This window comes from Ambystoma mexicanum, chromosome 7q, assembly GCF_040938575.1.
Source record: "Ambystoma mexicanum isolate Mex_15411 chromosome 7q, UKY_AmexF1_1, whole genome shotgun sequence".
Taxonomy (NCBI): domain Eukaryota; kingdom Metazoa; phylum Chordata; class Amphibia; order Caudata; family Ambystomatidae; genus Ambystoma; species Ambystoma mexicanum.
Window position 1 is genome coordinate 327,680,972 of NC_090941.1, and position 27,992 is coordinate 327,708,963.

The following is a 27,992-nucleotide window of genomic DNA, read 5'->3' on the forward strand; positions in this document are numbered from 1 at the left end:
GAGTAAATGTGAACCTAGAAACAAACAATTGGTGTTTACTGTATGAATCCCCAAACAAACAGTACATTTAAAAGTCGTACGCAGTGGTGAATTTATATCCCCTCTCCCATATGCTAAATCAAAAAAACTGTTTAATTTAGAGCAGGGTGCCTGTCCAAAAAGGATTGCTGTTTTTGACATCTTAAAAAACGAATAGTTGTATTATAGCAACATTTACAGGGCAATTCAAGCAGTACATCTAAAAATGTTGCGGAAAAAAAAGGACAAAAGCACCTGCAGTTTTTCTTATTATTAAGCATGATATTGCTTTCCGTTTGAGAAGCAGCTGATCATGAGGCCTCTTGTCCTGGTGTTGTTGACGGGTGATCGCAGTTGTTTTTGGAGAGTGAACCCATTGAAGTCAAAGGGGTAAACTGCTTTTTGAAGGATGGGGAATGTTTGCTGGGAGTTCGTAGACACTGAACTCTATGACTAGGGGCTTGCGATGAGGGTGAAAATGAGCCCAATAGGGAAATATTCCAAATGAGGGCGAGTTGAGAGAGGTATGTTCAATCATCCTTTTTGGTTTACTTGGCACAGTGTAAGCTGCGCACCATGCCGGGCATTCTCTGACTCTTAAGAGCCATCTCACAGAAGATGAAACAGCCAGAGTGGCACGTAACGTATCTCATCCATCTGTGTCTGGGACTCTGCCTAGGGTGGTGGGCCGTCCCATATTTAGCAGGGCTGTCCAGTTCTAAAATACTGTGTTCCTTACAATGCCTGAGCATGATGGACAAAATCCTTATGTAGTTACCATTACCTTTTTACGTGACCATTTGCAAGACAGCATCTCGCCTCCGTTTACTTTTTTGTAGTACTAAGCCATCCTTGCTAGCTTGACCCTCTGCTCTTCTCATCATTCCTGTATATGTGCAAAGCTGTTATTTCTCTGAACTGATTTAGGGCACTGCTGCTGTTGTTCCTGCAAATGCTAATATAGTATGTATGCTTTCACTATGACTCTTGACTTAGGCTGGTAATGCGTATTTATTTATTCATTTATATAGCGCACATAACCCAGACACATCTAGGGCGCTTTTGCTTAAGTGGATTGGTTACAATGGTTGTTTGCACAGGTAATGGGTTACAGACAGTACCCGACTGTGTTATTTGGGTAGTCAGTTAGGTACAAATCAGGTAGGTACAACATGGCTACTGGCAGGTTGACAAGAGATTGAGACGTTAGTTACATGGGTTACATCCCGATTTTGCAGTGGACAACCAAGTTAAGTGGCAGGTATTAGGTTGAAGCATTGTAAAAGTTGCTCCTCATGGTACGGGGGCTTCATCAACTAGAGAGGGACAAACTAGGTAAGGTCCATTACATTGCCAAAAGCTGTGCCACATGTTGCAGGGACTTTATCAAGTAAAAAGGGAAAAGTCAGGTGGGTTCTTTATATTGCAAGACACTACGCCTCATGTTACAGGGGGCTTCAACAAATACAACAGGGAAAGTCCAGTGGGTTCATCACATTGCAAAAGCTGCGCCTCATGATACAAGGAGCTTCATCAACTAGACAGCGACAAATCAGGCAAGGTCCATTACATTGCAGGAAGCCGTACCTCATGTTGCGGAGGGCTTCATCAAGTAAGCAAGGAAAGTCAGGTGGGTTCATCGCATTGCAAAAGTCGTTCCTCATGGTGCGGTGGGCTTTGTCAAATAAGCCGGGACAAGACTGAGTAGGTCAATAATAGCAAGTAATTAGCAACGCTCCAAGAGCGGGACAAAGGGCTAGAAGCAAAGGTCACTAAGTCAATTGCGGAGCAGATATGGATGACCGCAATAGGTGAGGAGGCATCATTGGATAAGCACTGACTACTGGAGCGGGATTAGCACCCGATGAAACAGGGAAGATGAGCAGCACAAAATCATTGTGAATGACAGCAAGAAGCTTGTTATGACCATATGCAGATCGCGGTGTCTGCGAGATGCGAAATACAGCAGTTGAAGTAGGTCTGAGTGTAGAGCGGCTATAAGCCGTCTGAAAGAAAGAGCCGCACCTCGTCAGGCAGAGGGTGGGAGTCTTTGGAATCCTGATGCCATTTAGTAAAGACAATATTTAGCGGGGTGAGCAGAGACTTACTTGGCGAGTGCAGTTACTGGTAGAGAATGATGGGGCTTCTGTTTTACGTAGAGGACTGTTGATGACGATGATGATCGTGTAGGTATCTGGGTAACGTTTGACGAGTATGTTATAATATTAATTGGACGCCATCCAATGCCGGACAGAGCCAGACAGAGATCGATGGCCTTAAAAGTGGCCCCTGCATGGGGGCCGGCGTCGCCTGCCGGCGCCCAGTAATAGGGGCATTTTGTATCGAGGGGAGCCAACCCAGGGCATGCAGAGGGAGGTCGGGTGGTCAAGGCAACCCAGGCAAGGCTGAGTTAAATCAGGTTGCCATCTTGGAATGGAGCAGGGGCTCCCAATTAACATTAGCACTCATAAGCAGTAGTGCTTACCCATAGCCAGCTTTCTTTATCCACGATGGACTGCAGGTGGTATGGCATCCATCAGGAGCTGGTTCCTGTTCTGCTGAACGTCTCACATCTTGCCTCTGTACCGGTTTCTGGAAACGACCCACCCCAGTTCTAGCTATTTTGAAATCAAAGGTTCTGTGCACTAAATACCTAGTTCCATCTTCTGAACAAAAGTAAATGAACATTTAAGTAATCCTACCCACGGGTACAGGATGGATTGACCAGTAACTACTTGGGGTCCAAGTTATAGGCCTGAGAGAAGTCGGTGCCAATAATTGCTGATGCAGCTTGCCAAGGTGGGTATTACTACTATTAGCATTCCAGGGATAAGCCCTCAGGTGCTAATAGTGATTAAAATTAAAAAGTGAAGCACTCTTGATGTGCGGGTAAAGACCAACTACAGTACTTTAAAGTAAAAAGCCAATCTTCCATTTCTATTTTTCATTGGCAGTGTTCTTCGGGTGGGGGCGAGTTGTGAGCCAATCAGACAACTAGCTAGTTGGTGGGGAAGCAGTGGGCTGCTCAGCCCACAGGTGCAGTGGGCAGGACAGGAGAGGTGATCTGAGAGGCAGAGCAGAGTCAGGGTTGGCAGGAAGGCAAAGTACCCGAGACGCAGCACAGGACGGAAGTGTGGAACAAGGGCATGGATTGTGGTTTCAACTGTGCTACCTAATTTGCCACCCATTTTCTAGAGAGTGCTAATTTACTGAGAACGCTTTAAAAGTGGGCATGCAAAGTGAAACACGATCTCTTAATAACCAATACAGTTATTGTCAGTACAACAGCTATTCTACCAAGCAGAAAACGTCTCTTTGAACAATCCAACAGAATGCACAGAATATGTTTGTGCTCAGTGGCCAACTGTGGTAAAATGAGCTTGGCAGATGGACTCAGATTGATTATTTTCTCTATTAGTGGCAATATTAATGGTCTGTAGATTTGGTTCCCAGAAATGTTAAACAATGTTTTCTTGCCATCATTCATACACAACGGCATCAGTACCAATAAGGCCTGTGCAAGTGTTTGCGCCCACCTAGAGAAGAGAATGTGCGAAACAGCTGACTGTAGAGGTAGACATTGTGAGAGAAAGAGAGGCAGGACACTGAATTCTGAGAACCATAGTACATGTAACAATGTGTCCACAAAACACCGTAAAGGTGAATGTGTGAACCAAGCCACAAGCCAAAGTGTGTGAACTGAAGAAATCAACCCACAACATTCACAGAAGAACTATGTGTGAAAGAAGACAAATGTTTCATACTCGGTAATGGACTAGAAACAACACTCACATGGCAATTGACAACTGATGATCAATAAGAGTTTAAAAAAAAAGGGTTCGTTTCCATTACAATGCTTTATGATGAGCCATCAGATACGCCAGTTATTTCCATGACATTACTCAGAACTCACAGTATATTTGAGGATGTGCTATAACGTAAAGAGAATCGATAAGCTTACAGCATTGGCCAGGTATTGGTATCTAATGCACAAGTTTTCACGTCATTTGCCAGCTATTGCTAGCTTGGTTATCTTTATGCTCCTTTGCTCAAATGTTCAGCCACAATATATAGCTTTTTGTTTAACCATCTTCCACTCAGAAAGGTGCTCATCAAATGATGAGGCATTTCCTAATTTGTAAATGTGGGATTCTTTCCCTTATAGATCTATTTTATTATTAAAGGCAGTACATATGCAATCACATGCTATGTGTGGCGGCCATTCAGTGGGCGGGGAGGCATTCACTGAACACCACAACAGTGTACATCTTAGTTGGGAAATAAAGGTTCATTTTAGGCTACATCCCCTATCCCCAAAGGTGGGCCCTAAACGCCTTAATAATATGTCCTTGTTATCATTTTTGATTTGTTCCCCACACTAACGTGTGGCAAGGTCCCAGCAAGCACTTTGTTGCTGGAAGCACATTTCACCAAGATTAGCTGTTAATGCGCCCGTCTTGATGATGTTAGTGAGGCATGGTATCACAAGCAGACACTGACACAAGAGAGATAGGTTTTCAAAACCTTTATGGGGTTGGAGATTTCCTAACTTGCCCTAACACTAAGATGGGAGTAGTCTCATATCAAAATAAAGAAAACACTGTCCTAGTCAGTCTCTTAATCACAATAAAAACGACCTATACTATGGGGGCCTATACTACGAATGCCTGCCTTTACTCTTGTAGAATAACTGTGAAAAGGGATATGTACATGTAAAAAGGAAAATTAGTATTCAAATTAACGGTCAAAATAGCTGAGCAAATTTGCTTCCTCACGTTTGTATGGCACGGGGTAAGGTGGCACACTTTGGCTGGGTGACACAATCTGGCTCTGGTTGAAAGGATGCAGTTCACAATGTGGACCAGGGCCTACTTGGCCTTCACATTAACATTCTTTATTCTACAGTTCAACAAGGTTGGTTTCCTTCTGATTTCACAGTTCTTAGTTCCTTTACTTTCCAATATCAAAGTTCAAATCAACATTACAGTTCCTTTTAGCTCTCCCTTCAGTGGGCTCGGACCCCACAATCACAATGCTTTTATCACAACATTTTTGGCTACCCTCCGCCGGGCTCAAGTCTCTCTTTTCTATTTGGTTACCGTGGAAGACTTTTGAATGTGCGAGGATTTTTCAAACACCTCAGCATGACGGCTTCGACTTTCACTCAATTGCCACTTTTTCAATCCTATCCCACAGCCATCTGGTTTATGTAGTTTTGAGCACAAAACAAGTTCCAATCAATCCAATTCAAACAGGTTTCCCTTCATATGGATCAAACCCTTTTAATTCAGAGTTACAAAGTTCACTTCATGTATCTCTTGTTTTTCTCTCTTACTTTGCCGCTTCTACAAGTTCAAGACATTTCGCAGAGACTTTCAGTTGGGCATTCTCCCTTCGTCGGACCACTCTGTTACTCTCTATCTCTCGCAGTGCACTTTAACAAATGCAGGTTTTCTCTCGCACCTTATCGACACACAACAATCTTCATTCACTGGACACACTGTTGCCATCATGATTCTTTCTCAACACAGACCGGTCTTTCAAAGCTTTCATCTACTCACTGGCTGTGTTGATTTTGCTTGCTTCACAGCTTTTAATCTCAGAGTTGAGGATGCTACCACAAGTGCTGCTTCGCCTCCCCAACTCTGCCGTTCACCTGGGAGGGTGGCTGTGGTCTTTGAAGCATAAAGAACCCTTTTCCTTTCCTTCCATGGGCCTTTCAGGTGCAAGTCTCAAGGTTCTTTGGAAGGGACGATCTGTCATCAGGATAACCAAGGTTTCTTTCTTGATTCAGCCCCTCGTCCTGTAGTTCGTTTCCACCTAGCTCGCCATTGCCCTGGAAGTACTGCTCCTTCTCATGCCACACCTTGCTCAGAGTGGGTCTCTGTGCTCCACTTTTTACCGTGTGGGGAGTGTTAATAGGCCTCAGGTGTAGGCAATCACCGTCAAGTGCCTGACATTGCCCGACAGTATTAGTGCGACATGTCCAATGCAATGTATAGGCATATTTGCTCTTAGCTCTCCTCTACCTCGGCTCAGTGTTCATGTAGGAAATGGGGAGGGGGGGGGGGGTTGGGTGTAGGTGGAAGGCATGGTATCAAGATTAAGACAGACACAAGTGATCACAGTTCAAGGGTGTTTATTAAACTGTACAAATGGGTGAGATAAACACCTAATCTAAACCTAAATCTAAGATGGGAGCAAGCTACAACCATCAAATAATAATAATACTGTCCTAGTGGTGTCTTAATCAAAGAAAAATGGCCTATGCTAAAAAATAAAAAAAAATAAAAAAACTATTTCCAATCCTTACCGCTGTGCTACAAAAGAGTGTGGGACAGTGTTCACAAGAAAAGAAAGAATTGTTCTCAAAATGATAAGTCAGGATGGTATAGCCGGAGTCTCCCTTCCCCACGTTTTTAGCACTGGACAAGGCGGGACTCTTCAGCACAGCACACTGCTGGGCTTCTCCAGCATGAGCTTAAAGTTGGTTTCCAAATTATTAGAGCCTTCTGTGGCCAAGTCTCTTTCACACAAAGTCTCTTGCCTCAGAGGACCTGATGAGCAATAAAAAACAAAAACAAAAGTTATTTTAGTAAATCTTCATGTTGGGCGATTACGCTTCGCCTTTGGATCCCCCTCAACCGTGCTTTGATCCCTCTTTGTGTTAGCCTCTCTCCGTCGGGTTCACTACGGCCTTTCATTCAAACATAACATTCAAGAATCTCAATGTCTTTTTAAACAGTCATTCACTATGGACAAGTTCACTCTTGTCAACACAATGTTCACGGGGTAGCACTGTTTACCCCAATTCGCAGGCATCCCTCAGCCGGGTTCACGTTTGCCAATATCACAGTTCATTTTGCTTTATCACAATGCAGGATTCACTCCCTCTGTTTTCTCCTGGAATCCGGCATCCGTCGGGTTCACATACCCATTCGAACACAATTCTGTTAACACAATTCACTTGCCTTCTCCACGTGTCAATGACTTTCGAGTGTACAAGGGGTTTTGCTTAACCCTTGTATGACCAGCTTGACACCTCACGTCAGCCTTTGCCAAGGCCTCTTGGTATTTGTAGTTTCAACACAAAAAGGTCCGAGCCAGAATCCTTCGAATGGGCGCCCAGATAGTGCAGGACCACTCTGTAACTGGACCTTTTCTGGGTTTTCTCCAAGGTTCATAAACACAGGTTATTTGGTCACACAGTGCTGCTGCTTGGGCCCTGCACAGTTTGGTTTATTATTACTTTTCTCTGACTCACCGGCTTCTCTGAACTTGCTTCAGTTTCTGATTTCGGGAGCCAAGGACAGCACCACGGTAGCCTGCGCTGCTCCCCGCTTTCGCTATCAACGCGGGAGGGTCTTGTGTGCCATTGACACCCGTCACCACACTCCAGCTGGACTTCCCAGTCTTATAATTGTCCTTTTGGAGGTTTTGCGGGGCTAAGTTGAAAAGGACAAGGGCAAGTCCTTCCTCGTCCTCCTTTCAGGTCTCGCCGCCTTTCTTCTCCGTTTGAACTGCCAGTCGGGAATAGCTGCTTCCTCGTGCGTTCTGCCTTGCTCCAAAGTATGTTCTCGTGCTCCGTCTTTTATCCCTGTGGGGAAGGGAAGGGGCAGTCAGGTGTGTGTAATTAGTGGCAATTGCCTGACTCTGCCTGACCATTGTGTTGGGACATGTAAGGTAAACGGGTTTGGTTTTAGTCCGTTGTTTGTCACAGTGTAAGAAAGTGTTTGGGCCTCATTACGACCCTGGCGCTAATGATTTAACTGCGCCGTAAAGAGCGTCGGCGCCGTTAAACCATTAGCGCCCGATTACAAGGTCCCTTAGCGGGTTGCAAGCTTTAACGCCTGCTTTTTGCAGGCGTTAAAATCCAACCCGCTAAGGGACCTTGGAGCTAATTACGGCAACCGTAATTTACGGTGCCGTAATTAGCGCCTTCCCCATCCCCATTATGTCCTATGGGGCAAAATGGGAATGAGGAAGGGCAAATGGTGAATGGGGAATTACCGCCCCTGCCAACCTTGTGATGGGGGCGGTAATTACGCCATCCACCATGCCAGAGACCGGCATGGACCATGGTGCTAATAGCACCATGGTCCAGCGCCTGGGTCGTAATGAGGCCCTTTGTGTTGTAAAGGGGGGTAGAGCTTCTAAGTATCCTACGGAGTAGGATGGGGATAAGGTATAAGGAAGGCATACCATGTCTCACCCTTTGGGTGTCCCACTTCCACTCTCTGAACATCCCTCATCGAGGTGATCCTCCCCCAATGGTCCACCCCCAGGAACTGGATTCAATAGCCATGGCCTTGTCCTGGTCACCTTGATGACAGATCTCTGGGGACTAGAAGGTGAGGCACCTTCAGGTTTCTCACATGGGAGGTGGGCATATCCTATAACATAGGATTGGGTAGTGGTAAAGGAAAAAGTGGGATTCCGCTTCTCCCCGTCAGATGTCTCACCCCCACTCCCTGAGGACCCCTCACCCAAGTGATCCTCCCGCACCCCCAGGGTCTGGACCCAAAGGTGATGGCCGTGATCTGGCCACCTGAGCAAGAGACCCGCAGGGTTTAGAAAGTGAGACACCCTTTGGTTTCTCACAATGAAAAGACACAAAAGCAGTTCATCCCAGTTTCAGGGGCTGAAATGCTGGTGTGAATGCAGCGGTTTAACCCGCGATTGTCACACTTCTAAAGAATAATTATGAGAGGGTAAGAAATTACCCTACCATGATTATTGCCTCCACCTGCACCCGTTTCAAATGGCGCAGGGGGAACGCCTTTGTTTCAAGGCATTTAAAAGCACATCCTGTTTGTGAATTCAGAAAGGGGTACAAAAAGAGCATCTGAATGAGCACATTTAAGATGCGTTCATTCCAATGCCCTTTGTGAATTGGGCTGCTTCTTTATTCGGTGTATGTGAGGAGGTGTGCTGTTACATTAACATTTCAAAATGCTTTGTAGCGTACACGATGTTGCGGTCTGATGAGGAATAGATTATGATACAGAAGGTGTATGATTACACTGAAGGAATCCTCGCAACATTGAAAAATAAATTGAGAATATATTGAAATGTCTTATCTTGCTTGTGTGGGATGATACTAAATTCAACAGAAGGCTAATGCTAGTTTATATTCAAGCTGCCACCGGCATGGTGTGGGATGGTATGAAGTACCCGGAGGGAGCGATAGTGTGTGATGATTTTGAAGTCCCCACAGTAGTGGTGTGTCATCAAATTGAGGTCCGCACAGCAATGGTATGTCATCAAATTGAAGTCCCCGCCCCACAGGAATAATGTGCAATTACACTGAAGTCCCCAGAAGGATGGTGTGTGAACGTTCTCACAGAGATAGCAAATGTAAAAATGATGTCTCTGCAGTGTAAATCGTTGGGGAGTTTGAGTTTTAAGTCCATCACAGGACAGTGGGTCTCATTACGATTTGAGTGGCAAGTGATAAAATTGTCAGTAACTGAGTTACCGCCAATTTTACTACTATGCCAAATTATGAGTTTCAGCTTTCAGTGGAGGTTTCATCTCCAGCAAAACCTTGGAGCAAAATCTTCCCCACTCAACACCAAACAAATCAGCAGATTTGGCAGAATTCTGCCACGGTAATTCCACAAAGAAAGCCCCATTACATCCAATGAATGGGGAATTACACCACCACTTGTAATCAGGCTGAAATTCTTCCTGATCAAGTGGCAGTAACAGTAATTCATTTTCCACTAATTTATCACGGAATTACTGCCTAACTCGTATTGTGGCTCAGTGTGTAATCTCATCTACTACTTCACAGTGAAGCTCTGTGATAGAATTGAAATTCCCCAAGGGAACAGCATATGGAAGTGTTCAACTGGTCGACCACTCCTATGCTGACATCCTATATTTTACTCTCATAATAGGAGTGACTCTGGAGAAAAGGTGCGACTATTCTCTTGCAGGTATTTGACTATGCTGTCCTGGTTGACTTATAGCCTAATATTTTGAAACAGTAAAAGTAAGGGATCCAATTATGAAACTGTCATAAAGTAACATTTTTAAAAGCTTTTGAGCAATCTTAATTCTTGAGTCTGAACCATTAAAGAGGTTGAAAGAAAGCCGAGGCCGATTGATGAGCATGTTTAAGTAGGAGGCAGAGTAAATCCAAGGGGGCACATTACCATAGACATGGCTCAGACCTATGGAATAGCAGTAGTTACTGGGGAGAGGCATGATAAGTGGACAGAGCATGAAGGCTTGGATAATAACGTCTGGTTCTTCATGTTGTTTCAACAGTAATGAGCTGAGACAACTAGTTATCCTCACTTTCTTGCCAATGTAATAGTGTTGTGCAAATTAATTATACCCAAGACCTATGCTGTTACAGGTTCACAATAGTTTATATTCAGCCTGCTGCAGGCATGGCGTGGGCTGGCATGAAATGCCTTGAGGGATAGTGTGTGATGATATATTGAAGTCCCAACAGGGATGTTTGCAGGAGGACTGAGCAAGGAGTGTCACTGGTGACCGGTATGACTCTTAGGGCACCAAGCTGCAAGTCTGGTAGCGCAGAAGGGTAGCTTATCAGGGAAGAGGAAGTGAGAAAGAAGAGGAGAAAAGGAAGGCCTTGAGAAGCTTCCGGAACTTAAGGAGGTCCGGTGCAAGTCTGAGAAGCCATTTCAGAGGGAGACCCCTGCAGAGGAGAGTCTAGAGATCTACCCCCCACGCTTTGCTTAGAGAAGAGTCAGACACGCAGAGCGTTAGAAGTAGATGAGCGAAGGACTCTAGAAGGCAGGTATTTAGGCCACTGGAGGTTGTGTGTGAGAGAGAGTGATTTTTACCTCGTCTTCCCATGAGCCCTCAATCTGGTACCACCTGCTTGTCAGAAATTCCTGCAAGGTCTTCATGTGTAACCTGCAGTGCAGAATTAGAGGGATGCAGGATGACATGGTGCCCAATATTCCCATGCAACTGCAGATTGAGATCCATTTTCCTGGTTTCAAGGTTGCGACTAATGCTTTCAGTGCTTGGATTCTTTCATTGCATGGTCTGACTTACGCCTCTGCTGTGAAGAACTGTGCCCCCAAAAACACTAATGTTTTGGAAGGCTGTGTGAAGGATTTTTTGTAATTTATTGCGAATCCCAATTGTTGAAGGAGAAGCTCTGTCATGGAGATCGGCTGTTTAGCCTTGATGTCTTTTTGCACTCGAACCAGCCAATTGTCCAAATATGGGTAGACGTCGAAGGCATGCTGTTATGGTGCGTGGCACTTGGTGAACGTACAGGGTGTGAACTTGAGTCTGAAAGCATTTGGAACTGATAGTGTTCGTCCCCTACAAGAAACCTTAGGTATTTTCTGTGTTTACGATGGGATCGTTGTACATCACCAGGACTTCGTAGACCTCCCCCCCCCCACAGTGCCTGGATCTCTTTGCGCTGGTTCACTTTCACACCTGCTTCCAGACTTGGTGGGGTGTCACACGGCTGCACTTGACACAGCTGCGCTTGGCACGGCTGAGCTTCAAACATTTGATAGTCCTTTTACTTTTTATACCTTGTATCCAGTTCGTCCATGCGGATTGTAAAAGTCCTTTGTCTCTGTTGATAGCTTAATCCTCATACCTCCTCGGGGCCACCTCGTACCAGTACTAGCACATTCAATGACCTTCTTGTCTCATGTGCTCTTCCTCGTCCTAGTACTTTTGGCTTTAGCTTTATCTTCGGTGTTGCAATAATACATACATAGGTCTACTTTTGATAAAATGGTTCCTAACAGTGGGAAGAGCTAGGGAATGTTGGGGAGTGACAACATTCAGTGGGCTGTCCCTCAGGTGATCAACCTTGTTCACACAGGGGGGGGGAGTCCTTCCCCATGAGGTCCACCCGCATTAATCCACCACTAGGGCCACCATTGGGCAGTGGTTGTATCTCTCTAGCCACATGAAAAGGGCTCCACTTGGGGAGAAGTGATGGCTCCTTGTGAAACATCACAGTTGGCAAGTCAAAGAGCCACATATTGTACGGTTTCCTGAAGGTCAGATGCTCCTCTAATGTGTCTAATTCCTTTGAAAGCGAGTTCCAGAGTTTTGTTGAGATGTTTGAGAAGGCTGATCCACCATATTTCATTTTGGCATATTGTAAGGGTCCAGGACTTATGTCACTGCTGGATTTCAGGATTCTTTGAATTTGGTTTCGTGGCAATGAATTTCTCTGTGGACAATGTAGAGTGTTTTGAAGTAAGTCCTTTTTTAGGTTTGGCTATTCAGTGGTGCTAAATCCGGTGTGATACGCTCTCTCTTTCCATTTCTGAGGGGTAGTCTTGCTGCTGCGTTCTGTATCGATTTGCGGGCACAACACCCAACATTCGAAAAATGCAGGTTATCCAGAACGATGCACTTCGAGCTGCATTGAACATCTTGAAAAAAAGATCACATCACTGCAGCGAGAACAAAAAGCCTACTGGCTCCCGATTCGGGAACGGATTACCTTAAAGACCTCTCCATTATGCATAGATGCTTGTCTAATGATGCACCATTGTACCTATCCCAAACATTCACCAGAACCAACTCATCCAGACCCACCAGGGAAGCATATGCCAACTGCATCACCCAGCCTAAATTCAAACGGGTTAAAGCCGGTGGGACCAGCTTCCAAACCATGGCTGCCAAATATTGGAACCTCCTCCCTCCTACCCTGCGGGCCGAACGCTCATACTGGACCTTCCGGAAGGCATTAAAACATTGCTTTTCTCACAACCGCGAAACACAGCAGTCCCTTCCCTTCCTTGCCTTTGTCATTGTCATTGTAACCCATAAGGAATGCATACAGTTTTGTTCTGTACCTTGCCATGTACTAGGGCCTTGATGCTGTATGGGAGCGAGGGGTCCTCAGGCCCCCTCGCGTCGTACGCCCCTCAGTATAAGGCTTGGACCGCGTGCCTCCGGTAGTGGTATTGTCCCTTGCCCTTATGTAAAGTTAACCACGGTTGACTGCTGCATAGATGGGACTACTGAGCAGGACATGGGGCATCCATCTTTTGTGCCCCCTTTCGACTCCATCTTGGGCAAACAGGCCTCACTGCGATAGTACAGCAATGCTCAGTTCCCCTTTCCCCGCAGCAGCCAAGGAGACAGACACACACACACACACACACACACACACACACACACACACACACACACACACACACACACACACACACACACACACACACACACACACACACACACACACACACACACACACACACACACACACACACACACACACACACACACACACACACACACACACACACACACACACACGCAGGCAGGCAGGCAGGCAGGCAGGCAGCTGGCTGGCCCCAACCCTTGCACCCCCCCCTGCGAAGGAAATTTCTGCGCTTCCATTCTCGCGCTGAAGCTGGAGAAAGTTGCAACAATCAATATGCTAGTTTTCTTCCTCTGAGATCACCGTTTGCCTGACAACCGACATGTGAACCAGGATGAGCTAAGCACTTTCTGCTCGATTCGTCCTCATAAACGTGCAAGCCACCCACCCCCATTAGAACAATTTATTGCCATCCTGACCCTGCACCCCCTGTAAGGTATTTCTTTCAAGTGCCAGACCCTCGCCTGTGCAGCGAAACCCACCCAACACACCCACTACTAACCTTAAGCATTTTTATTATTATATATGCTTTTACTTGCACTAAGGAATTTGAAACCTAGAAAGAGATGCGAAACATAGCCGGATTCTTTTACATGCACAATAAAGGTCAAGGCCTTCAATTAAAGCCACAAATGACCCAATTGTACTGACAATCATTGTGTGTAACTTATGTAGAAATGTGACAAGTAGCATAAAATGTTTTAAATAATTTGTCATTTAGTTTGTAACAATACTAGCTTAGCTAGTGACCACAGTGACCGGACCCTGACCTGCATGGAGCGCAAGATGTTTGACGTCCGTCAGCTACTCAGCCAACCAGGAGGACGAGATGCTACCCATACCTACAGCACCACACCATCTGGCCAATCGGGTCCATTTAGTATTTTTTGTTAGAGTTACTTTAACTAATATAAATGTTGGCACTGATGTAATGAGGTAGAGTTTTTTGGGTTATTTCCTAGCTGGAGAAATAAAACATCCTTTGAACTCTTTCAGCCGGGTCTCAGTGCCTCTTTCCCCGACAAGGGATTTTGTCTGTTATTTTATTTTTTCTCTCACACGTAGTAAGACGGGGAAAGGCACCTACAATGCCTCAGGGCTTAGTGTGCTCTATAAATGTAAAAATAAATAAAATAAAAGATTTTCGAAATCTTACTCTCTGGGACTCTTGTCCCCATGCAGGTCTCACACTTCAGGCCCCAGACCTTGTCATGATGCCCAGACTCACATGGGGTTTAAGGGGCTGCCAACATTCCACATCCCAGATCAGGTGCAGACCAAACCCGCTCTGCTTCGTCTAACCTCTATGGCAACTAGGCTCCTATGCTATACCAATAAAGGGTCCCTGTATATGGAACAAGAAAATGTCTGCATGACATGTCCACCCGCTCTAGTGTAGTAATTAACAAGGTTACATTCGCATTTGACCCCGGGTTCACGTTCATTATATCTGGGTATGCAACATACTCAGAACTTCATTTGTGGGAGTAAGGTGTATGCATGGTTGCCCATTAACCTGGGTGACAGATGTTACCTGGCATATAGCTTGCCTGCAGTGTGCCACACCCCCACTTTCCCCGCTCAAAGAGAAGCTCGGATTGGGAGTCTTTTGTGGTAGGAGTGGGGTACCCGATACCAGCCGTTGTCGTCAAAATAAACCAAAACCGCTTGACTCAGCAATACCAGTTAGTGGAGGATATTGCAATGCCATCACTGCGTTCCTGTCACTGTTGTCAGGGGCACAGCTGCCCATTCGCATGATGGTACTCCAGAACCTTACAGCCCTATTTATCAGGTTAGCCTCACAGAGGGTCACCTGTGCAGTCGTAAAGAGCGAGTGCTGTACCTGTATACCAGATTACGCTAGCAATACCACGGCTATCATCACACACATTCAGAATACTGTAACCCGCCTACACAGCAGCGACGACTGCCTGATCCTTTGGGTCATGGATTGTAGGAGCCGCTAGGTGCATCTACTGGGAAAACGTTAGCTCTGGTCATACTCCTAGTGTTGTCCAGTCTGTCCATGATATGCAAATGCTTCTGCATGTTGACAATAAGCTCCTGTTCACAGTACTTACGTGTTTTGTGAAGCATATGAGGTTTATGAAGATACAATTTGTTACGACATGCCTGGATGCGAACTGTGCACTATTACAAATGGGTGTAATGAAACTGTAATTAAGATCTCATAGGAGGGGACTAGGAGGGAAAACAGAATTATGCATGACATACAAGTAACACCCGACCACCCCCCACCCCCCCATCCGGTACCCTAGCATTGTGCAACAGCATATTCCGTGTGCCATGTTTAAACCACTGCCTCTGGACTGCCTAAAGGGTAGATGGTACACTGCATTGCACATGTCAGCCTTGGAGCAGCGTTTCGCACACCACTTAAGAATGCTCACCTTCACTGTTCACACTTCTGACATATCCGTTTTGGCATAGCAAAGTGTGTTCCCTGCTCTTGCCTTTTACTGAAAGGTGGGTTTTGTTGTCATATTAGTAGACCTCTCGCCTGCCTCGAGGCGAGTGTGAAGCATTAGGGAATGTATACACCTTGAAGAAGTGCTTTGCAATGTGTTGCTTTTACTGATAACACTAACAAGCACTGCGGAATACAGCTTGCGTCGAAAGTGTGTACAATGAAGGTTTGTCTCGGTCAGCAATCCGCTGGAGTCGCGAGTGGTTGTTGTTTTCAACTACATAACTCGTATGTAGAACAATGAGCGTTGTTAAGAGCCCCTTTGCAATTGTTCTAGTTCTGCAATTTGAGCCATTGTTTGCTCATCATTAGAATGTCGAAAGCAGAACTAAAGTCAATATATACAGTGTAGATGGGCTGTTTGCGCATGTTCCATGCAGACTCGACAGTATTAACTAATGTTAGCATGTTATCAAACGTGCTCGATTTTTTTCAGAAACCTGTTTGATTGTAGAGTATGATAATGGACTCTTCAATCCAACTGTTCTGTTCATTAAACAAGACAAAAGCATAGATCTTTGCAGGCTTGTCCAACATAGCTGGTATAGTTGCTCGGTTTATCACAGGAACCCTTTTTGAAGACAGGCACAATGATGCCATCAGTCCACGTACAGGGTAATATTCCAGGATAGCTGATAATGATGAATAGCCTCTAATGTTTCAGCCCATACAGAGGGATACATTCTCAACAAAAACAAAAAAAAAAGGTTGCAAATACCATCAGGGCCAGAAGCCAGTGATGATTTGCAATTTTTGAAAATGGTTTCAAGTTGATCTACTGCAAGCAAATAGTCCCATTTATGTTTATCAGGTTTGAAGTATAATTAACGTTTGCACCTACAGTACTACAAATATGAGAGACCCAGTCCTCCTGCAAAACCCCACTAATTAATGGTCGAGTGGGTTTGATTCTGTTAATTATGTTCCAAAAAGCCCTATGATCTCTTGAATTGGCACAAAAAGCTAATAAGTATCATAGTGCCAGGTCGAGTTGTCGAAAGTAACCTCTGAACCATTTCTGATAAATTGCTCTTCTTGCACAGACTTCGAGGTCAATTTCTGCGGCATGAAGATTCATACTAGCGATAGTGCGTATATCATGTCTCAAATTCCTTTTGGCACCATGAGTGTCCTTGTCAAAACTTAGAGAATGACTAAGGTTGGAGTTAATAATGGGTAACACTTGCTTACTTTTCCAGTTACATACACTGAACAATTAGATATGTGAGTTATAGTGGACTCAGATCTTAATAAGATCCATTGCACCATGAATATTATCCGTCGCAAGAGACTTGTGGTTGCTGTTTGCATGGAGGACACTCAAACTGTATGTTGCAACATTATTCACCTTATCAAGATTGTCTGTGTGCCAACTAATACCATCCGGCCAGTGCCGATTGTAATACGACCTGTCCCATCTAACTTTTGTTTATGGTGTATCCAAGTGGAAAACCAAATACAGTGGAAGTGAACACTTTGTTCTTTTCTTAGCACCGACATGTCCGCTACCAGTGGGAACAAAGAAACCTTGACAAAAACAATCGATAATTGAAGCACACTTGCCTGCAACTCTGGTGTAACTTCTAGAGCAGTCACCGGGGCATTGCCCATTCAACATGGTAAAACCGTGCTGATAAGTAGGCTAGCCGACTATAGTCCTTTTTGCTATGACAATCGCCCAGAATGTTTAGACGTAGTAAATTTGGGACAATGTATAATATGGTCAGAGGGAATTCTAGCATTAAAGTCACTGAATATTGTTGGGTGTCTTGACCCACGTGCAAGTAATCATGCTGCAACATTTGGTGCTGTGGGCTTAGAAAATTCAAGATGGCGGAAAACCCACATGTGCGCCGAAATCCAGGAAAGCTGCGCAGTTTGTGCGCCCACCAAAATGGTTGCCTCACTTGCCACCCACCAGTGCGAGAATGAAAGGCCGGGTTGCCATGAGGGAAATGGGTTGCCAAAGGAAAAACAGTAGCGCCGGTTAGCTTCAAAGCGCTTTAAAACCACCATTGGACTACCCGCACAGTAGTCTGAAACCATTGGGAATGGCAATGCTGATTGCCAAATGCAACTTAGAATTGTGGGGAATTCATTTGTTAAATCCCAAAAATGGGTGCAGTACCAGTACTCACCACTATCCAAAAGCCGGCGTTTTAAAACCACCCTGTGTTTCTCTGAAGGCAGGCTCAAAATGCCTATTTTCAAACATTACAATATGTGCAAAATATTCACTGAACACCAGCAGACATTTGGCAGAATGGAGTTTTGTGTGCTTACAAAATCTGGGAAATGAAGAGCCCAAAACAATGCTTATAACAAAACTGCTATGGAGTCAGCAGTTTAAGTTGCACTGGATTTAAAGACACTAAAATCGAAAATGTTTAGATTAAATGAGTGACCTATGTTTGGTGTCACATGCCTTTGTAACTGTTTAAATGTCATAGTTTTAAACTTAGAATCAGCCTTCTAGCTGCATATGTGAAAATGTTTAGTTTTATTTGAATGCAGAAACTGGGGAACAGAAATGACAGCTTAAAGAGATTCCAATTTGCCTGGCAACTACCCCCATCAGGAGTGAAACTTGAGTCACAGCTGTGTTCCCAGGCCTAGCTGCCCTTTTGCTGCTCACACTAAGGATATGCCATCTATCTGATAATTGAATTACCTGTGCTCTACAGGAGCTCTGAACAAAGCCTGTCTTGACTCAGGCAAAGGTTTTATTACAGCGGTCGTAAAATGTAGCTTCCTCTTGGCAGAAACTGGGAGGGGGAGAAACTGGAGACAGAAGCTGGCTTGGCAGAACTGGATAAACCAGTATTTCTACCTTGTGCTGAGAGGAAACCACACCCCTTTGGAGCCAGAACATAACTTTAAAAAGATGGATCATTCATAGAGCGGACATGTGAAAATTTTATAAATGATACCATAATTCTTGTGATTTTTCTGCCCACAGTTTAAGAGGTTTTTAGAACCGGTGGTATGTTCAGGGGGGTGTCAGCGGAAAAGTGGATATTACTCTAAATGTATGCATGTTAAAAATCTGAAACTTCATCAGTTAATGTCCATACTCCCTGCGCACATGTATGTAAAGTTGGGTCAATGTCAGAAATTGAAAAATCAGTTAAAAAGTCAATTATGTGCCATTTCTGAATGCAAGCTCTTAGAAACAACAGATTTGGACAGAGACATGGCTAAATTCAGCCACACCATGTATATGTAATTTCAAGCAACTGTGTAACTGTGAAATATGTATTTTGTTATCAAATATAGAATGTGTGCAATCTGACAGAGGAGTGTCCCATCTGCAAGCCATAAAATGACATCACTCTGACACAACTTAGCTTCGCCAATCAAGTGAGGAATGGAAATTTGACCAATGACAAGTGAGAGGGGCAAGTTTAGTTATGACCAACATACCCACCCACTCTCAAAACACATAAAAGCAGACAGACAGGACAGATAGGGACCTTCAATTCCATTTGCTGCAACGCGCTCTGCCGGACCATACAACATCCAGAGATCCAGACTTCAAATTCATCAACCTCCAGAAAGCCAAACTAGAGACTTCAATCTATCCAGAACTAAGAGACCAGACCAGAGAGCGAGCAGTTCCAGAGACCAGACGCTGTGCCCAGAGAGAGACCAGAGCCCAGTCTAAAACCCTGACCAGATCCGTGATGAGGCCCATTTAATTCAAGAATATAGTGTGAGTACCTAGCAGAACTGTGTAGAACCAATCTCTTAGTTTAAATTCATCTAACTCAATCTATTTAACCTAAGTAGAACTGCCTAATAGCTCCAAATCTGTCACCTGTCATTCTAGCTGCAAAATCTGTCACTTGTCATTTTGAGCTTTTAAAATTTCAAATCTGAAAAACGACCTTCACAAAATCGCTCATATCTCCGCGACCGTTTGTCTTAGAGACTTGCAATAACTTTCATCTGAATCGTGGCTTTCATACGAACCTAGAACCGCATTCCTACCCCCTATAGTTTTACCGCAATCGCGGAACACGAATCCGCAAATTTTACCGCGATTTGCACATTTCTCCTCGTGTAAAAACAGCTGCTGCTTGCCTTCCATTTGCCAGAAATTCGTTTAACCTGCTAATCATTCCTGAATCATTGCAAGAGTGAGCCTGAGCTAATATTAACTAGTTACCATTCACCCTGAACCTCTGAAAGGGAATTAAAAGCATTTTAGCATATTTTTTTAATTCATTGCCAGCACATATCAAAGCAATTCGGGCCTGTGTTTTCAAACTTCTGTAGTCTAAGCTTGCTGGGGTGAACTGAATCACATTTGATTGCATTTCTGAGAACTGTGTGTTTTCCTTCCATTTCCTTGCATTGCATAAAGAGGGGGGGAGTGAATAGCCAGAGAAAAGTGATTACATTGTTTGGTTGAAGTCATATTGAGTATTTTCTGTACTGCATTCATTGAATATTGCATCCACCTGAGCTTACATAAAGCATTCTGTACCACCTTCTTCTTTTGTTCCTATTCACCTGTGTGCTACCTTATCCATTTCATGTCAACTCCTTATTGATTATAGAGAAGCGTGTTAGTGCCAGATTCTCTGTTGTTAATATTTATCATATCAGATTAAGTGTGAGATTCAATTATTAATTTATTATAAGGTGTGACATATATATATCTATTGTTTAAATTATCAAATAAACCTTTTAACTTGCAAAACAGAACTACTTCTTGGCTCAGTGGGGTCAGGGGGATTCCAAGAGAGGGGTGTTATATAGGGGTAGTCATCCAGAACGCATGAACTGGACATAAAGATATATCAATAAGGGTTTTCATTCAGTATTATAGACTAGGCGTTGACTTAGCTGTAGTGTTGAATTGAATCCTCTTACAATATGTATGTTGGTGAGATGTAATATAAATCGAATAATTTTCCTACAGTCTTGATAGTTTTTAAATAATTACTACTATTTGGTTGGATCATATACATTCATCACTAGCTGAGTCCGTGAAGTACCAACAAATTAGTGGTATTGGAATAATTGACCTAATGCCAATTTGACCTATTCCCATTTGACTGCACCTTTTTGACCTAATTTGGTAGGTGAAATGGTACGCTTCTATTAAAAAATAGTTGTTGGATGGGGTAAGGGAATAGGGTGAGGTGGGGGGGCCTCCCTCCGCAGTAGGGAAAAAACATTAGGTCAAACAAATTAGGTCAAATGGGCAGTAGGTCAAACAACCCATATCCAAATTCCTTCCAATTTAGCACATCAAACAGACAGAAATACTTAATAGAGCCCCGAGTAGATCTTCCCACTAGATCAAGGGATGACGTCTTTGGTGCAACCTTTAAGAACAAGATACATTTTTCTTTAAGGATGGCTCAATAAAGGAAAATCGTGAGAATATACTGGACCTCAGTTAGGGTGGAAATAAATTGGCCCTTTTAAATAATTACATGTTGGAGAAAGGTACACTGAGCCATATACTATTAAGCTATAAGAGCGCGAAACAATGTATGGGAAGTCGTGATAGAGGGGAGGACATGATGCTTGGTGAGATTCTGACAAGAAATTTAAGTTGCAATCCTACAAAACCTGGCTGGGCTAGCAAGAGAAGTTCAGGAACTGACAAAGGCTGACCAGAGCCTTACTGATACAAAAAAACTAATTCTGAAAGCATGCAAGTTTTGGGGAAAACTCCGCGTTATGGACTGGACAAAGTCAATTTAACACTGTCAAAGTATAAAAAGAAAATGTCCCAAAGAACCAATAACAGCAATAGATTTCAGGAAACAGTTTGCCTTCAAACACGCAGTATTGGCGCTACGCTCTGTAGTTTACAGTGCCTCCCAACTAGTAGCCACGTACACCACTGTTGTCACAAACAATAATCCAAGTTCAGACTTCACCCTTCTTAACCAGGGTTTAGTTCATAGAAAGTCAGAGAACAGCCCAGGTGCCAGAAACACCCGAGGTCTCCCCTTTAAAAGACTCAGATCCCCCATACAACAGAAGTCTCTGCAATGTAATTAAGCTACTGATCCCACGGCTCCCTGGGATTACCACTAGCAGAAGAGCCTTTTTCACTGCCTCATCCAGAAGACGTTTTTCATGCTTTTGTAATGGCCAAAAAGAGCATAGACCTGCACGATGCTTGGGAGAGGGCCTTGAACAAAATGCTGAACTGGGAATGGACATTCATCGATGGATTGCGTTTACTGTTACTTTGTTTGCATGCAATAGTGGAGAAGAAGCCACACAGGCCGCAAGGAGGAGGTAGCTGCAGAGTGATTACTAGCATATAACGAGATAAGTCATGTGCATGCAGAGTTTGGGGAGGTGGTGGGGGGGGGGGGTTTATGGTAGAATTAGTAGAGATAGACGATAGATAAGATATTAAAGTATTATAAAATGGTGACTGACTGTTGTGGTTGTTAAAATGCAAAATTAAAAAAAATACTTAAGATTAAAAAAAAAGACATGCCTGATGTTTCCCTTTTAAACCAACACCGGGATTCGCAATCCATACCTGGATTTCAAATATTGTCTGTAAGCCGGTGATTTAAAACAGTGTTTTTGCAGGCTGTTTCTTCAGATGGGTTTACTTTTCCCCCAAGTGGTCTCAATTTAACAAGAAGGGTAAAAGCAGAGTGCACAAATCCAAGTTGCAAGCTACTACCTAGCCATAAAAAAGTTACTCGCCACACCACCTCAGTGATATACAAACATGAGCAAACCATTTCTTACTCGCCAAGAGCCAAATATCACCTGCCAGTATCAAGTGCAAATTTTGCACCCTGGTAAAAGTGCGGGTTGAAACCAGTACTTCTCTGTCCTTTAACATTCAGCTCCTGTTCTGTGCACCTGTACCGAGTGAGCAGCCCCATTCCCTCACATACTTCCGGGGAGGAATGAGGTTGTTAAGAGGGAGTGGGCACATTTACACGTAGGCATCTAGGAGAACTGGAGAGGTCATCTTCACTTAGACACCTACGTACCCAGACGCTTAGTAGGCGTGTTACATGACAAGATAATGTGTTACACAAAGCGGCATCTTTCCCCAGCTAACTTTCTCATATCAACAAAATACCATCACAATATACTCCCAAATTGGCAACATCTTAACTGTTTTTACCAATGTACTACACAGAACATTTAAAAAGTGTCAAACATTGTATAAGTACATATACATGTATCAAACCGTATTCTAACTGATTCTTACTTTTGTTATGTATTCTACTTTCAAGTTGTCAATCATCAGGTTCTTCTGAGAAAGTTCAATTTTCAACAGCTGAAGACTGTGCAGCAGTTCCTTCCTTTCAATAAGTTGCCGTGTAATTTTGGTGCTACCATCCCGCTCATCAGATGAAGAAATGTCATCTGTCGGAACAGTGGTTTCCAAACTAATTTCCTCCGATTCCATCGAGCTGGAAGCATTCACTTTATTTTTTAGTTTTCGTGACATTGTCGCACAGAGAACTTTATTTGCACCGAGACTGTAAGAAAAATACAAAGAGATTACTTTTTGAATTTTTTTACTTCATTTTTTTGACACCAGGGATGGCATCTCACTTCTAGGGAAGTGAGGAGGGACTTACCTTTGTGTTTACATTATTTCGGTAGTGATTTACCAGCCCCATAGCTGGCCATGTAAAATCTCCCTCAGTGGGCCCGTTTCATTTTCTCTTTATACCTAAATGCTGCGTTTAGCACTGCTGGGGCAAGGTTTGCTTAAATTGAAATGGAACGTGACTGTGTGTATATGTAGAGCAGTGAGTGTAGAAATGAGTGTTGGCTTTTTTCTAAGATGATACATTTAAGAGGAAATCCCAACATAACCCACCTGCCCAGGTTTGCTTGTTGGAGTCAGAAACCCCACAATGGATCCCAAACAGTAATTACTTTTAGAACGTCTGACAATATTTTTAGCATGGACCAACACGAATACAAACACATATCTATTATTGAGCCTTGGTCTCCCAAAAACAGCAGGTCTTACAGTCCAGGCCTTCACGAAATAACTACTGACCAGCCTCAATATGTGGCTTCCAGGCATACAGTTAACTCCCCCCACCCCTTCTCTAATTTGTACTGTGCTTTATATAGCGCCTTTGTCCAAAGCGCTTTACATAGAGAGAATCAACGGTACATAGAAATCAGCAGTGCAAATCAACATTTAGATACTGCCGGTAACAATCAATCAAGGACACTGAAGCAGGTGGGTTTTTAAGGAACAAGATTAAGAAGTAATGGAACGGAGAGACAGGGGGCACTTGTTCCAATGAAGAGGAGAAAGGAGCTGAAAAAAACCAAAGTGGGATTGAGCAAAAGGGGGACGGGAACATTCAGCCTGAGAAGACCGGAAGAACGGAGAGAGCGGGAGGGAGTATACAATGAAAGAAGAGAAGCAAGATAGTTTTTGTAAGGACAAGGATAGTCAGCCAAGTGAGGCAAGAGAAGAAGAAATCAAGACCCGATAAGAAGGAAGACAAAGTGAGCAAATAGAAGAATGGTAGATTTATTTAAGAGGAGCGAGACAAGACCACAGAACGTGACAGAACAATAAAATAGTTGAGAGAAGATAAGTGAAGCGATGAGAAGTTTTATAGCATGGAAGGTGAGAAAAGGGCAGACTCCGCAAATATTATAGAGAACGAGATGTGAGAGAAATATGGTGAGCAACGGAAAGATCAGAATCGAAATGGAGACCAAAGTTACATGCGGTGGGAGAGATTGAAAAGTGGTGCTCTCTTGTTGAAAGCACTTGGAATAGTACAATAAGGGCCCCTTAAACACAATCTAATTTTTGCTTCAATATGTATTGACACAAGTGATCTTAAAGTCTATTACCAACAAACATAAGGATGTTTTTATTTTGTGTAGATTTCCTCTAAATGTACAGTCTTGGGATATTATCATCTTCACTTAATTTTTAGTGTGTAAACGGATTTAGTCAATCATTTTTCAAGGTGTCACTTATTTGTATCACAATTATACCCACTAGTTTAACATCAATCAAGGCTCACATAGATGTGAATCACTTTAAACTAAGGTCATCGGGCTTCCTACATAGACATGGCTGTTACAAATAGCTGGTATCCATGGATTGTTCCTTCACTTGCTGACCACAACTCTTAAAAGGCATATTAGCCAAGAAAAGACGCCCCCCCCCACTACAGGAGCCCACTTTGCCTCTGTAACGGCCACATTCCAAGGGATAAATTGCAGATCACATAACTAACGCACCAATCAGTACATTATTTTCAAAAGCTTATTGCAGTGAGACAACATAAAAAAAATAACAAGGGACGTATGAACTGCTCTATATTTTCTCTCTTTAAAATCCAATACAGTGTGACAATGGTTATTCAAATGTCTGTAGTTTATGCATTTCGGCATTCAGGAACTTTACTAACAGCATACAAGTGTGGCGAAGTCAAGTCATTGTTAAAAAAACATGCTCATTTTGGTAAACCCCCAGAAGAACGTGTACCCTATCATGAGCAATGGAATTGAAGTGGTCTTGTAAGGCCACCAAAGTGGCAGACGAGTGATATACAGCTATACATCATGTGGCTCTGTAATAATAAATGATAGCATCTACCCAATTTCAAAATGGAATATCCCAGTACCAGTCACACTTTTCAGTCCATATTAGGCCCTTGCACTTAAGAGCACGTAATTTGTCACACTGGAGATGGAGCATATATTTTTGCATGCACTCATTGCTAGCACATCCCAGGGACAAAACCAATATGCAGTCAGAAGAATACGGTGACCCAATAACCAAATATATATATATTATTTGTAAAAGTGTGTATGTTCAAGGTTGGCTCCAGTCCCTTAACAGTTGGTGGGCTGCAAGTTTGGCCCAAGGTCGGCATAGCAGTCTGGGGTGTACTGGCGGTAGTGAAATTTGACCAACCCCACCCATTCGCCCTGCACAGGGGTGCAGCGGGATCCAGCCCTGTGCTAGCATTATAGGCGATTTCGGGAGATTGCTGGTGGTTATGCAATTGCAATTTTTTCAACAAAAAAAATAGTAAGTCATGACACAATAAAAACATACACAAGGCTATAGCAGACTCTCAAGCAATTCCGGGTGGTACTGCTAGCTACATTATGTTGGTGACATGTCTCCATCCATGTGTCCAACCATGAACCTATGGACAGTGACACACGTGAACAGTTAGAACTTATCAATGCGTTGCCAAAGTAACCTCAGACAATCATGATGGCCGATACCGAGATTCCAGGTGGGATTTGCAATACATAAACATTAAATAAACCACTAGGCAGGAGTGTGGGTTATTTGTGGTTTGCCTCTTGGGATGTAATTTAGGTATTACATATAATTATCAACACCTACAACTCGCCCACTCTAAGATACAGCATCCCTACAGTCTTGTTAAGTTTTCATTAAACGGCAGCTGCTGATTGTGTAATAGGAATTTACAGGCAGAGTTAATATTACAGAAGATGCAGAACACAAAAACATAAAACATGGTCAGTACAGAGGCTTAGTGGGGTCCTTTAGAAAGACACATTTTTCTGGCCAATATGCCTCGAGGAGTTGTGGTCAGCAAGTGAGTTGACAATCAATAGATACCAGCTATTTCAGAGGATGACATTAGTTTGAACGATTAACAACTATGCAACTATGGCAACCTTGGTCAAAGAAGCCAAGGTTAAACTTTGCTAGATGTTTTCCCATTCAAATGGAATGTATGTATGTATTGCATGTAGGTTTCTATTTACTTGTAGAAAAAAGGAGGATTTTAACAAGAAGCTGTGAATATCATCAAGTACAGGTGATTGGACAATCCCACTTTAGTGCAAAGGATAACTGGCAGAAATATTTACCCTACCCTACGTAATATGGAGTCAGTGGAAAGTAAAGTCAATGGGCCTCATTCTGAGTATGGAGGTAATCATGGCACTATTTGCGCCATGACTACCTCCCATATCAGCACAGATGTCCTTAATGGTGCCCAGTATCCCTTTGCGCCCACCTCGGAATGAGGCCCCATATGTTGTTGTACTTTCTGTTGAGGTTGCCGGAGAGATTAAGACGAGCTACAAACGCAAGTGCAGCAAGATAATGAAGGCTTGGCATGTAGCCAACCATGCACTTAACTGGATATTTATACCATGCGCCCCTGGAGTAACAAGTATTGTATCTTCATAGACTTGATTCGTTCTAACGTTGAGCACACACAGAGCTGCACTTTTTTCTTTTCCAGGGCCCCATGAAGACGCTGTTCCCGTGTATGTTCGCCACAAAAGCACCCAACCCTGTCTATGTATTTAATTTGGCCTCACCCAAATACACCCGATTGTCAGATCCGGACAGGGGGGGGTGCGTTTTACATTAATTATGCTTTTCACTAAATTCAATTATACTCGAGGTATTTAAAATAAGTACAGGATAGTGTCCGAATACTGTGCCAAGAGGCCATTATTTGGTGGGACCAACAACCATTAACATCAGTATTTACTTCAGACATGCCAATTTTCCTGGTGTCAGCCTCCAAAATATTCTTACAGTTGAACGTTTTCAATGGAAATTTCAAGAAGGAACATTATTTTAATTTCAGAAGTTCCAAGATCTAGCCAACAGTCTCTCTTGGTCAAGGAAAACCTCTCAGTCCTGGATTCGCTACTGACCTGTCGCCGCTGCTTTCTCCCAAGCCCTGCAGGGAGCGCTGAATGAGGTGAAATCTTACTGTTGCCGCCCCGTAGCCCGCGCCACTGCTGCTGCACAATCAAACCCAGCGCCCCAGCTGTCTCCACTTCCGCTCCCAGCAGTAGAGGCGCGGGGTCACCATAGCAACGGAAGACGCCAGCCACCGATTGGCGAAAAGCGTGAGATCGAGTGACAGACCGTGTGGGCGGAGAGTCCCCGTCTATAGAGGCCATGTTAAGATCAGGCAAAGCATTTCCTAACCATCAGAATGAAATTCTAACACACTTTTGCGCAATAGGGCCATTGCTGCTATTATCTTACCGTACTTCTGTATGCTTTATATGTAGCCGGAATTTTCTTTCATTAAAACAAAGTTCAATATTTAATTTATAGTAATAGAAGAAGCAAAGGTTACCTGTCAGACCACAGACTAGCATGCATTGTTAAAGCCAATAGTTTAGGAGTTTGTATAGGCACTTAAAAGAAGGTCTGTGAATAACTAGGAAAAGGAGGATGGTGAGGAAAAGAGGAGGCTCGGACTGCGGTGAAACGTAGCACTTGCTTTGAGTTATTGTACTTGTGTCTAAGAAATTCTGCTTAAACTGTAGGTTGCAACACTGGCGTAACTGCCCGCCGCAGATGTCCTGGGAGGGGACGCCACTTGGAGAAAAAAA

The 27,992-nt window shown here is 43.6% G+C and overlaps 1 protein-coding gene across 1 annotated transcript in view; it reads right to left on the reverse strand.

Moving 5' to 3' along the window:
* The window catches only part of PIBF1 (progesterone immunomodulatory binding factor 1), a 1,771,771-nt gene extending 1,744,340 nt beyond the window's left edge, over nucleotides 1-27,431 (reverse strand). The window contains exons 1-2 of the mRNA XM_069639889.1: nucleotides 27,300-27,431; nucleotides 22,855-23,128 (exon numbers count right to left, since the gene is read on the reverse strand). Of these exons, the coding sequence (XP_069495990.1) occupies nucleotides 22,855-23,097 (243 nt within the window). The 5' untranslated portion in view covers nucleotides 23,098-23,128; nucleotides 27,300-27,431. The remainder of the gene's footprint in view (nucleotides 1-22,854; nucleotides 23,129-27,299) is intronic.
* Nucleotides 27,432-27,992: the final 561 nt, after the last annotated feature.